Source organism: Podarcis erhardii (genome assembly GCF_964252035.2).
Source record: "Podarcis erhardii genome assembly, chromosome: 3".
In the NCBI taxonomy this organism is placed as follows: domain Eukaryota; kingdom Metazoa; phylum Chordata; class Lepidosauria; order Squamata; family Lacertidae; genus Podarcis; species Podarcis erhardii.
The window spans coordinates 67,903,384-67,915,735 of record NC_138507.1 but is presented as its reverse complement, the minus strand read 5'-3'; the positions used below and the strand labels follow the sequence as shown (position 1 = coordinate 67,915,735).

Genomic DNA, 12,352 nt, shown 5'->3' with positions numbered 1-12,352 from the left:
AATTATGTCCAAAGATATTATTTTACAATTTAGGAGAACATGAGATGATGGCTATAAAACGGTAATCTTAATTTGTTTCATCTATAGGCCACAACAAAATTATGGGTCTACAAGTGGCGAAAATAAAGGATAGATTACCCAAATTAAAATTATGTTGCTGTATTAAGTGAGGGTAGTTAAAGCTACTTGATTTAAGATAATCATTTCTACCTGAATGTCCTAAAAGCTGAGAAAGCATTTCTGCAGTGAAGCTACTGTCGTGCTGTAGTAAAATGAATTTCAGGGAGGACTGTGCCTATCTCAAAAGCACAACTTTTTGTTAGGTTTAAATAATAAATTCTTCAAATATGAAGTTCATTTGCTTCTGGAAAAACAACTTCATAGTATTTTATTTCATATGCTGATTTGCTGTAAAAGATTTTCCAAGTATTTTTATTGTTCTTTGTTGGAATATTAGCCTGTGTATTACTGAAAGATGCCTTGGCTCTTTATTGATCATAAAACATTTAAATGTGATATTAATATTTTTACTTAGGAGAATCTCAACCAATATGCTGCATATTTACAGTGTGATCCTAAACACGATTATCCAAAGGCAAGTCTCTGAATTCAATAAAACATTTCTTTCTTGCAACTGTGTTTAAGATCAGTTTTAGGATCAGTCCTATTCACATTTACCTGGGAGTAAGTCTTATGGAATTCAATGGGACTTATGCATAGGACTCTTCTCTCTGCACAAGTATCCTATATATGCTCCCTTATGTTTAGACATAGAGGGGAAATAATGTATTCTTTTGGTACTAAAATTTGTGGCAGAAAGATCCATACTATCTATTATACCCTACTCCAGTCTAGCAGATAGTCTTATCTAAGGGCAAGTATTTCTTGCTAACCCTGTTTTTTAAAACAACAACAACAAAGTATTGCATTGATTTTTATTCAACACTGATAGTTTTGTAACTGGAGGCAAAGGTAATGTGTTGGTGTTTGCTATTTATATGTAAAGATTTGCATAAACACTTCAGAGGCATGAAGTGTTATGTGTTTATTCATGATATTTGTTGAATGAATCTATGGATAGCTCTCAGGCTCTATGAACAAGCTAATAAAAATTGTTAAGAGCTGGTCTTCTAAAAGTTGGATAGGAAAGTATAGCTGTCACAATTATTACTTAGTGCATCTATCTAGGATTGTACCAAGTGCCTGTCATGCACTTCCATGCTGCTTTTGTAACTGATGTGTTTGGGGAGGGGGGCAAGATGGGGTAATGGTACTTTCCTAGTCCCACACAGTTAACACTCTTGATAGCTGTGGGAATGTATTAATATATTTTGCAACAAACATAAAACTGCTGCAAACATGACCTGGAAAGAGCCTTGGTGCATTCAACCAGTGGAAAATGGGGTAGACATGGCAGAAGGAATCTTATTACCTTTTGTAGCTTTAAACTGAGGTCTACTAGCATAATTTGTCCAATTCTACTATTGTAGAATTATTGTATTCTATTATTGTACAATAATGGTAATAACAAAATTAATTGTAATGCAATTTCATAATGTTTATACCTTTGATAAGGCTTCACCAAGCTGTCCTTGATTCGGAAATGGGAGCAATTTCCATCAGGTAGCTAGGGAAGTTTCAAGAGAGATTAAACTAAGTATTGGGCTTCATTGTCCAAGAGCACTGCAGCAAGACATGATTGCACCATTAGAATATCAGAAGCACTACTGCATTGAATAGAAGGTACTCCCATACTTGCAGCTTAAACCTGCTTCTGCTCCTGAATACATGGGGGCTTACAATTAAAGATAATAGCCCAAGCCTTGTTTACAGGAAAACCCTCTGCAGTGCAGGGGGTTGGACTAGATGACCCTCATAGTCCCAACTCTACAATTCCACGCTTTCATGTGTGGAGGTGTAGGAGGCCAACAAAGTGGAATCATTACTGTTACTAGCGTGCTTTTTAAAGATGAATATATTGGAGCAAGCTTTGGCTTTAATTCCAAACTTGCTTAGACTTAAAGCTACATCCTAATTCTGTGAAAAGGTTTAGCTTTGGGATTTGTTTTCAGCAGCAGGGCTTAAAACTAGTAGGCTGTATAAAATAAAATACCTGAGAAGCTGAACAATGAAATCTGCCTCCTTCCTTAAACCAATCCACTCCCCCCGCCCCCGAAATCAGGTATCATAGAAGGAAATACTCCCAGGTCAGTTTCTGGTCCCCTTGTCTGTGTTATAAGAACCCAACTAATTTAGGAAATCTAGTAAGACTTGCTGCCAAGTTAATCATACTCGGGATTGTGAAAGCTCGAGTTTTAAGAAGGAGACTTAATTATATACCAGTTTCCTCTACCTGTTATAGGCCGGGGGAGATGGAACATGTCTAAGAGGCGGTACCGTGTTACGTGTCTCCTCCTCCTCCTCCTCCTCAGTTATCCTAATACTATACTATCGTGGCAAGAGGTCTGAAGAGGCGGAGAGCCCGCCAGGCCCGAATGGTGTCTCCTGAACGCGCAGGAGCCCAGGGCTGGGCGCCAGACTCTGACCAATAGAATGGCCCGGGGAAGGAGAGCGCGAGCTCTTTCGAAATCGTGGGCAGGCGCCGCAACCTCTCCCGCGCTCCAACGCGTCTCCCTCCAAAGCTCGTGAAAGACAGCGCGCGCGCGGGAGGGGCGGGGGGTGGGCACGCCTTTCCCCCGCCCCGCCACCTCAAGGCCCCGAGTAGCACAGGCTCGCGCCCTCAGCCTTTAAAACCTCTTGGCAGGCGAGAGAGAGAGAGAGAGAGGGAAAACCACCCCCAACGGCAGCTCCGCCTCTCGCGTGCGGGCATTGGCCTCCGCCTCTCCCTTTCCCCGTATTGGCCGCCGAGCTTCAGCGGTGGCTCCCCATTGGCTCCTCTAGTTTTGGATACCAGATTCAAAGTTTTTAAAAGTACCCGGCAAAGAAATTCCGCCCAGAGCAGGCAAGCGGGCTAGTGGCGGCTGGGGAAGCAGCGCCGAGGAAGAGCCCCGTTAGGGAAAAGGACGGAGGAAGAAGAAAAGGGAAGGAAAACGTAGAAGTGCATCGACTCCTCCGTTCCAGGTACAGGGGAGGGAAGCAGGGATGAAAGAGGCGCCTGCAAGGCTGCAATGCCCTCTTTGGGGAGGGGGCGATGTGGGGGCCCCAAATCCCCCCAAGAACGCCTGGTAGGAATGGATGGGAAGGGACTGGGATCCAGCTTGGTATGGATGGGATGAAAAAGTCCATATTTTGCCATCTTCTCCCCAATAAAAGGGAACTGACGCTGGAAAGGAGTCCCGCCGGCGGGAGAAGCCCTGCGTCGCTCTCCCGCGTAGTGGACGGGGAGCTCCTTTAAAGTGCGGGAAATGATGATCCCCTTTACCCCCTTGGCTCTTCTCCGTTTACTGAACTCGTTTATTATCCCGCGATCTGCTCAGGAGGTGGGCTTCTCCCCACCCCGGCCAACCACCTCCCCCCACCCAATTGTGCCTTACAGCGCACGTGGGCTATGGATTGGGGAGCCCGTGAAAAAACACTGAATGGTCCCTTCCACCCACCCGAGATCCTTTCCTCCACCTCGCCCCGCAACCTCTTATTTTTCCTGCCTCGGGAGGCCTGGTGGGCACCATTTCTGCAGGGCGCGGGCGGGTTTGCGCCTCCCTCGCTTCTGTAATCTGGAGCCCGCCAGGGTGGGAGCAGCCATTAAGCGCGTGCTCGAGCTTTGAATTGGAGGGAGGTGGGGGGTCGGAGGTGCGACTTAATATCTCCCCCCCCCCCGAGAAAGACATACTTTTATTAAGGGGAAAGCCAGGCAGGGCGGGCCTCCCATGTCCATTCTCCCATCTCCCGCGCTCCTTGAGAAGGCGCCTCCCCAACCCCTCAGAGATGGCAGCGGGCTGAGGAGAAATAACAGCGATTTTGGACTGCTCTAACCAACGAATAGGAGTGGGTCGGTGGGTGAGGCCCGATAGACAGAAACTGCCACTCACCTTGATATGGGGGCGGGGGGGGAGCTTTTTCTCGTTCCTTTGGGGACGGCAGTGTGAGGCAAACTTCCCTCACATCTGAATATATTTTCCAACCACAGCATATATACTGCCTTTTAGGATGTAATGCCCAAAACAGCATCTGGATTTCCCCACCGCCTTCACATTACAAACTGTACCTCACTGTTGAGTTGGGTGCTTGAGAAAAGGACTGGCGGTGTGCTTAATGCACCATAACTGTATTTTTTTTAGCCGCCACTAGGTTCCATGACTGCCTCGCCTTGGAGAAAGGCTATTTCTCCTGACCCTTCTCTAGCAGCATTCTGAATGAAGGGGAACCCCCTAATAATCCTTGAGAAAGTAGAGCCATTATTTCCCCAGGACCCAGCTGGAAATGGCCCATGGCTGATAATGCTTTAACTGTACAGCAGGGAATTGGACAAACATGCCAATTCAGGACCATCTATCCTGATCTGCCATTTTGTAGCCCTCCTTTTATAGCTTTCCAAGTTGCTCCATACCTGGCATATAATATGTCTATGCAGAGTAAATAATTTTTAGTTTGGCAGTTTATCCTCATCTTCGCTGGAGGTAAAATGCCTTGTAAAATGTGTTTTGTAAGTTATTTTGTTCATTTGTATTAAAGCGAGCTGTCTATAAACAGTAAGAAATAATCACATGTATAAAAAGCCCTATATTTCTGCAGCGTAATTTTATATTAACATGAAAGTGTTGAATTAAATGTTTTAAAACAAATGAACAGCCCTTCAACAATGCTTCCAGATTGTCTTCTGAAATAATTTTAAGGCTAATGTCTTTTTATTTTTGTTTTAGATACAATTCTGACAATAGTTAAAAACAAACCACTTTGAAAATGAAACGTGATGTTAATTGTTACTATGTTCACTGTGGACATTCACCATTAAAACCAGGTGGAACAGAGAAAAGATCAGAAGAGCTCTGTATTGCTAATTATGATAAAGACTTTTGTAAAGACTGCAATGAAGACTATCAGAAGGTTTTCTACAGTGACCTGCACAATGGAAGTCCCAAGAGTGTCAGCATCCAAAGTGGCGAGGAACCTGTACATAACAACAAAGAAAACCAAGAAATATTGTGGAGGCATGTTCAGAGTGTCAGTGAAATGGACAATGGAAATGAGGACAGTGGGTATTCCTCTTTGTTGGGCAATCAGCACGAATCTACTGTACACGATGATAGCATGCCTTTGGCAGGAAACATCAATAATACACCAAATCACCATCTTAATCAAAGAAAAAATTTGCTTCCAGTCCTCTATTTTGAAGAACTTGTCTGCTCAACTTTGAAAAAAACTAGTAGAAGAAATCCAAAGACATGGGCTCTTGTCTTAGATAAGATTGTTTCCAAGCAAAACATGGAATTTAGGAATCTAATTGGCAAAAAAATGGGACTAGATAAATTAGACATTCTTGGTGAGCTGTTCCATGGAAAGTTCAGTCATCTACTAGCAAGTATCTTAAAACATCTCAGCTATATGGACTTGATAAAGTGAGTTCATTTAATATGGTGTTTGTACATTAAGTTGAATTATAAGGTCAAGCTTAAGAGACCATTTTTAGTGCACTAATTTTCCTCATGGACAAATACTGCATGAAGACATAACTTATGTGTCAGCTAGCATACCCATGTGAAGTATTGTGCAAATATTCTCTTTTACTGTCTGTTCCCAGTGCTCTGGCAATAAATATTAATATCTCAGAATGACCTTCGTTGGGTGACATCCAATCAGCAGAAGAGACCTGTTGGTTATGCAACAGGATTCCTCTTTCTGTTCACCTTTGCAGTTGCACCAAACTCCAAAATATACTCTGGAGGATTGGAAGACCCTCTGAGCATATGAGGCGAGGAAGGGGAAGTCTGTTCACATGACATTGAATGTTACCCATTCAATTTAATTTGTTAAGGCATTGGTAGGGAAAACAATTTTATATTTGTAGATGTTAGAACCCTTTATCATTTTTCATTTCTGCTTTCCTTTATTTCATTTCGAGAATATGAATATAGAATATGAACCTGTCCAACTCCTATGCTGTGCTAAGCTTAGAGTGGACACTTCTGAAACGTGCACGTCCTTTCTAAAAGGGCATAGGAGGGAGATGAATGTACAGCTCTGCACTGAGGTTGCCTATAGATTTATAATAATGGAAAGGTTTATAAATGGTGCCTTGAAGGTATCTGTAGGTAGAATTGTTTACTTGGTTAAGCAACAGGATTTGATCTTATTTTCTGAATATAACTGATGGGTTTTTTCACAACAGTGTGGCTAAAGTGAGCACTACGTGGAAAAAAATTCTACAAGATGACAAGTGGGCTTTCCAGATGTATAACAAAGCACTGAAATTGACTTTGGTAAGAATCTCTACTTTCCCCCATTCTAAGTCCTGTTTTTATTATTGAAGCACCTACACATCTAGGAACTGGGGCAGGGGGTTCTATTGTTTCTGTTGCAAGCATCTGATTTCTAACACAAGCTAAAAAGCACAGGTAGAGAACCTCAGGCTCTGTCTGGTCCAGGGCACACACCTCACAGGCTCTCCTTTGTACTCCCAAGTCTTCATGCATGGCTGAAATGCCTCCATGAATTCTGATGATGCCTCTTCCTTCTATGAGGGTAGAGAGGTACATGCATAGGAACTAGTCTACTGTACAAAGGCACAATTTGGATTTGTTGCTCCACCCAATTTTGCCTCTGGCCCCACCCACCACTGACATGTTGGCCATTGGGCTGAAAAGGTATATACACCCCTCCTGTAAAGGTAACTTGCTCGTTTTCTCAGGCCCACAAGTTTTGGCTAGATTTGTTAGCCTGCTTTTATTTGTGCCAGATAACTTGGTAGGGCCTGATTAATATATGTGGCAAGGCTCAAGAGTAAGGGCTGGGCCTTGGTCAGCTTTGCATGCAGCTGTTTTGCACCACCAATTGTGCAAGCAGCAAAGCATGCCAGGAGTCTATATGCTGGGTTGCCAGTGGCAATGCCTGTACAATCAAATCTTCTTTTAAGCATCTGAGATATTCCAAAACTTCATACAACCACACACAGCGCTTTGCAAACATACAATCTAGGAAGCAGCAATTAACTAGTTTCCCATTATGTCCAAACTAGGAAAGAGCAGATAATGGCTTCTAAACAAGTCAGAATATGAAAGGTAGCTTAAAGCTGGTTTCCAGAACCTGGTTTGTTTGGGCGATATTAACCATAGTTTCCAGTTCAGTTGGAATAGAAATATATGACAGATAGAGGCTTCCTGTCATGCATGCATGCTTACATAAAGGTGCTGTATGTGGATGCATGCACATTGGACAAAAAGATTCCTGCGTTGCAGGGAGTTGGACTAGATGGTCCCTGTGGTCCCTTCCAACTCTATACTTCTATGAACCTCAAACATATCTCAGCTTATTAAGCCAAGATTGGATTGTGAATGTGGCCAGTGGCTGTTGCTACTGGCAGTCCATCAAATAGATTTTTTTTTGAAGCCCTGGTTCCAGTCTTGCAAATAAATTTGGGGAAGAAATTGGCCTACAAATACATTTAGTAGCCTGCCAGCCAATCCATATTTGTATAGCTCTCTTTGGAAGTTCCAAAAGCAAAAAACACCTGAGGATCTAATTTTTAATACCTCAATTTTTAATAAGGTCCCCAAAGACACATTTGGAGGCTATTGATCCATATGCCACCTGGAGGGCTGATACAAGCTGTGAGTTAGCATGGCCTGTTCTACATCATGGGTCTTTTGTTCATGAACATTCCTGAGAATTTGGCAAAGGTGCTGAGACATCTATTGGTCAGATAGTAGATTGTCTTTTGTAGGAATAGTGCCAGAAACTAGAAGGAAGACGTCTCCAAAGTTTCGGCTAAATTTCCTTATTCTGCTTTTGTTTTTTTACTCCCTGAATACAAAAGCAGGTTCCGATGTGTGTGTGTGTATACTAACAGATAATTAGCACTTTACTTTCTTTTTTAATCCGCAGTCTTGTAATAAACATTATTTTCTTGGCAGAATAACAGCGTGAAGGCCTCCAGACAGGGTGATACAAGGGAATACGCTCTTTGTCGAGAACCGTTAACTCACGTTCAGAAAGTATCAGCTGCACAAAACTCTAAAAAAGCATCCAGAATCAAGGTGGACAACCAGAGCTCTTCCTCCTACAGCCGGTACACACAGTTTTCCGAGGTAAAGTGCTTTTAATTCTGAGTGGCTTCTGGTGATGCCACATTGTTAGTAATAATTTCAAGTACAATGGCCCCATATCATGTGCCAGTTATTCTTATACAGTACAAACCTTGTGAAGCCAGATTAAGCAAGCAACATATTGAACTGTTTAACAGGCTGTATCTTTTGACAATAGAATTTGAAGTAGAGGAAGCCTTAAATTCTTTTTAGAAGGGCATGCAAGCTGTAAAAACATGGTGTGTCTATTTAAATGAGCTTCATTTTTATTCAGGGAGATGTTTACAAAAGCAAAATCCTTTTTAAAAAGTTTTATTTTGCTCAACAGGTTGCCATGACTTTGAAAAACACTGAAAGCCTGAAAGTCTGCAGTTACTGTGGTTCACCTGCTAAGTATGATTCCCATCTGCAGAGGGCAACATGTATCCGTGAAGGCTGTGGTTTTGACTTTTGCACAAAGTGCTTATGCAGCTACCATAGTGCCAAGGACTGCTCAAGTGGAAAGTCTTTGAAGCCCTCCTTCAAATCAGGACCCCTTCCTGGTACCAAAAAAAGCAAACAAAATTTACGCAGGCTTTAATTTGAACTGAGGGACAGGCTGTGGCTGTTGTACCATGGGACCTGATTTGGAAGTCCAAAAGAGTGAATACGAAAGAAAGAATTGACTTGTTTAAAACCATTTTTAAAAAAGAATGAAAACATAAATGTATTTTGGAACTTTTCCAGTGGGTTAGATGCTTTTAAATTTTTTAAAAATGAATTTGCTGTTCCAAATGTCCTACCTGCTGTTTTAAAAAGGATATTCACCAAAAAAAAATAAATTCAGTTTGTTTTAAGGGGATGGAGAGGGTAGCAAGCTAGCATCTGAACAGAAAGTGGAATTAGGTTTTGAAAGTTCAGTAGAATAAATTTGTTTTAAGAAATGAGCTTTTGTTTTAATGTATTCAGACTTCATGCCTTACAAAAGCTTTTAGAACTTTACTGTTGAATGACAATGGATATGAAATGCATTTTTTGCTAAATACGCAATAATACCCTTGTATTTGCGGTTTGAAATATTTATTGACCAAGTTTTCTCTAATTATTTTCAAAGCATTGGATGTGACTGGGATTAATAACCACTCTGGTCTTCATAACTGCTGAAACATGCCCCCATTTCATTCCTGGGCAAATATCCTGATGGCCAGTTATCCCTTTACTTTTCTTCAAATCCAAGATGCTTCTCCTGCCTATATACTTGTAAATACTTAAATATTTGTCTGTCTCTATGCTGAAAAATAAATTTAACTTTATAAATAATACCAGCACTATGTTTGTTACAGCACACAAATAACTAGAGACAGGTACATTCCTGCATGGACAGAACTCCATACAATGAGGGAGGCAGTCACATACACCATGCCAAGCTAGCCATGTGCACATCACAGTTCAGGCCCAATGAAGAGTCACTAGGGACAAATAGGCTTGGAGGGTCACATTTGACCTCTGGCCCTGAGGTTCCCAATTCCTGGTCTAGATTTTTAGAAAGGAAAATTGCCCTGAGCAATAAGAACAAGAACTGTGTGTTTTTTAATCCTCTCATAACAAAGAGTTCCTTGAAAGATATTACACATGCAGCTAGAGAGAACATTTCACCATACTTAGAAATCAAGAACTTATCAGAGAGTAGGAGCATTTTAAGCTCTGTCTGGTATGTATGAGAGCTTATTTTACTGCAGGGATTCCTGTGGTACTTGTATGCACAGGGGTGTGACGCTTAGCCCATTTGAGTTCTTGCTCATATACTGGATGTATCCCCTTGATTCCAGCTATATTGTGACGCTGCTACCAACTTTTTGCACTTAAGGAAACCTAACAGAAATGTTGCTCCCTACAAAACATTTTCTCTTCCAGTTTTTTAGAAGTTCTGTGGCATTGATTGTGTATTATATTGCACATAGCCTTAGCTTTGCCTTACACAGTTTTAGGTACTTAATAGTAATTATGCCACAATCTTGCTTTGAAAATGTAGGTTGCTCGAAAAATTGCATGGGGCTGGTATCTTTTCTAAGGTTCTTCAACTGGCCTAAGTTACACCATTTTCTTTTTTTACAGTGACTGCTTAGTTATTGCATAGCTTAAAGGAAACCACACGATGGGGCTGTTGCAGCATTACACAAATGTCCTAGGAAAACATGTTTTCGAATGGGAGAAGAAAAACATTACAGTGCATTTTGATTCATTTTATGAGTTATAAGGCATGATCCACAACTTTTTTTCTTGATCCCACCACACCACCCTGGAGAACCACAGACATCCACCTGAATCCATTTTAAAAAAAAAACAATGTTTAGACTTTATAATTTTACAGAAAACCCACAAAACAAGTTCAGATTGAAAGGGTTGCAGGGAATGAAAGAGATGGGATCAGGAAGGAGGAAGGAGCCACAATGATCTGATGTGGTTCTTCTGCATATCTTTATATTTTCTTTTATGGCTGCTTACATTATTTGGTGTCAGGAAGGCATCTCTTATGAATCTTAATCGCTTCATGATGAAAAGGTAAATGCAAGATTTCTGTAGAGGATGGAAGAGGTCACATTATTTTAAAAAACAAGGTCCCCCTTTTTACCACCTGGGTGTCAATGTGGCCTACTATCATAAAAAAATGCAATATTAAATAATATATAAATTAAATTTCAAGAAGTTAAAATCTCAGGAAGTGGAGCAAAGGACTTCCAAAAATCAAGGGGAATCCCATACAGAAACCCTGAAATGGTAAGCCATAGGGGCATGATAGTGCTATAATTGTTCACCGTGCTGTGTTATAAATGTTGCCTACAGTTTTTAAGTAAACTGTCTTCAAGTCATACTGTATTACAGTTTTGGTGTACCAAGCAGGGATACAGAAAGTTGGAAAGTAGGTGCAGGGTGAAGGGAGATCTGTGGGTGCTCTTATCTGGACAGGGATAACCTAACTACTGTTGTCCATGCTCTGGTAACCTAGGTTAGATTACTGTAACAGGTTATATGTTGGGCTGCCTTTGAAGACTTCAGAAACTTCAGCTAGTGCAGAATTCAGCAATCGGGTTTCTCACCAGGATAAATACTTACAATAAAAAGAGCTCATCAGCAGCCTTTTCATTAAAAGCAGTTAGTTCCCAAAAGCTTGCCAGCAGAAGGACAAGGAAGGAGCCAATCTAACTTCTCTAGGAAAGGAGTTCCAACGTCTGGGAGCAGCTATCAAGAAGGCCCTCTCCCACATCCCTACCAAATGCCCCCTCCCTTCTGATGTTTGTGCATATCCATTTGCAAGGATGCCAGGAAATGGACTACTCCACATGCCCCCTTGGCATGTTCAAACTCTGGAAAAAGCAACTGTAAATGCACAGTGCTACTTTTATCTAAATTTACCTGTTGTGATGTTTTCCCGTTTACTCTGCCTTCCCTCTTAGGGAAGTGGTGTAGCACAGTAGTACGGTGGTACCTCGGGTTACATACGCTTCAAGTTATAGACTCTGCTAACCCAGAAATAGTACCTCAGGTTAAGAACTTTGATTCAGGATGAGAACAGAAATCGTGCTCCGGCAGCGCGGCAGCAGCAGGAGGCCCCATTAGCTAAAGTGGTGCTTCAGGTTAAGAACAGTTTCAGGTTAAGAACGGACCTTCAGAACAAATTAAGTACTTAACCCGAGGTACCACTGTACTTCCAAATAAAGATATGTAGGGTTGCACTGTAAGTGTGTTTAGGATAGAAGCCCAAATCATCCATGGCCATCTACTTTGCAGTAAACATACTGTTGGAGGCAACGTGGTATTCCCACCATCTGGCAGATGGTACAATGAAGTCTGCATTCCATAGGTGGTACCATCCATTGTACCATCTGGCAGATGGTACAATGAAGTCTGCATCACCAGAGGGGTGTGGCCGATTATCTCAAGGCGATTTGGCCTTAAAATGAATAACTGAGAGGATGGGGTTGGCCTCCTATTCCAGGGCAATGATGAGACTGAACATTGGCTCTGTTCTTCACAACTTGTATTCGTTTCCCCCTCCTTCCCACTAGAGGGCAAACTGCATCTTTTCATTTTCAAGCAACAAAACAAGAAACAAAGTCTCATTTGAGCTAATTTTGCAAGTTGTTAACAAGGCATGAATCGGAAAGGGAACCATA

General features: G+C 41.7%; 1 protein-coding gene across 2 annotated transcripts; it reads left to right on the top strand.

Annotated features, from left to right (window-relative positions):
* The first annotated feature begins 2,843 nt into the window (after nucleotides 1-2,843).
* Nucleotides 2,844-9,497, top strand: FBXO5 (F-box protein 5). Of its 2 annotated transcripts, none has more exons than XM_081854378.1 (5): nucleotides 2,844-3,081; nucleotides 4,821-5,516; nucleotides 6,287-6,377; nucleotides 8,028-8,201; nucleotides 8,527-9,497. In XM_081854378.1, exons 2-5 carry the CDS (start codon nucleotides 4,861-4,863, stop codon nucleotides 8,776-8,778), a joined length of 1,173 nt encoding a protein of 390 aa, XP_081710504.1. In that variant the 5' UTR covers nucleotides 2,844-3,081; nucleotides 4,821-4,860; the 3' UTR covers nucleotides 8,779-9,497. The 2 variants fall into 2 exon arrangements, with proteins under 2 accessions (XP_081710504.1, XP_081710505.1); XM_081854379.1 differs by lacking the exon at nucleotides 2,844-3,081 and adding an exon at nucleotides 3,144-3,945.
* Nucleotides 9,498-12,352: the final 2,855 nt, after the last annotated feature.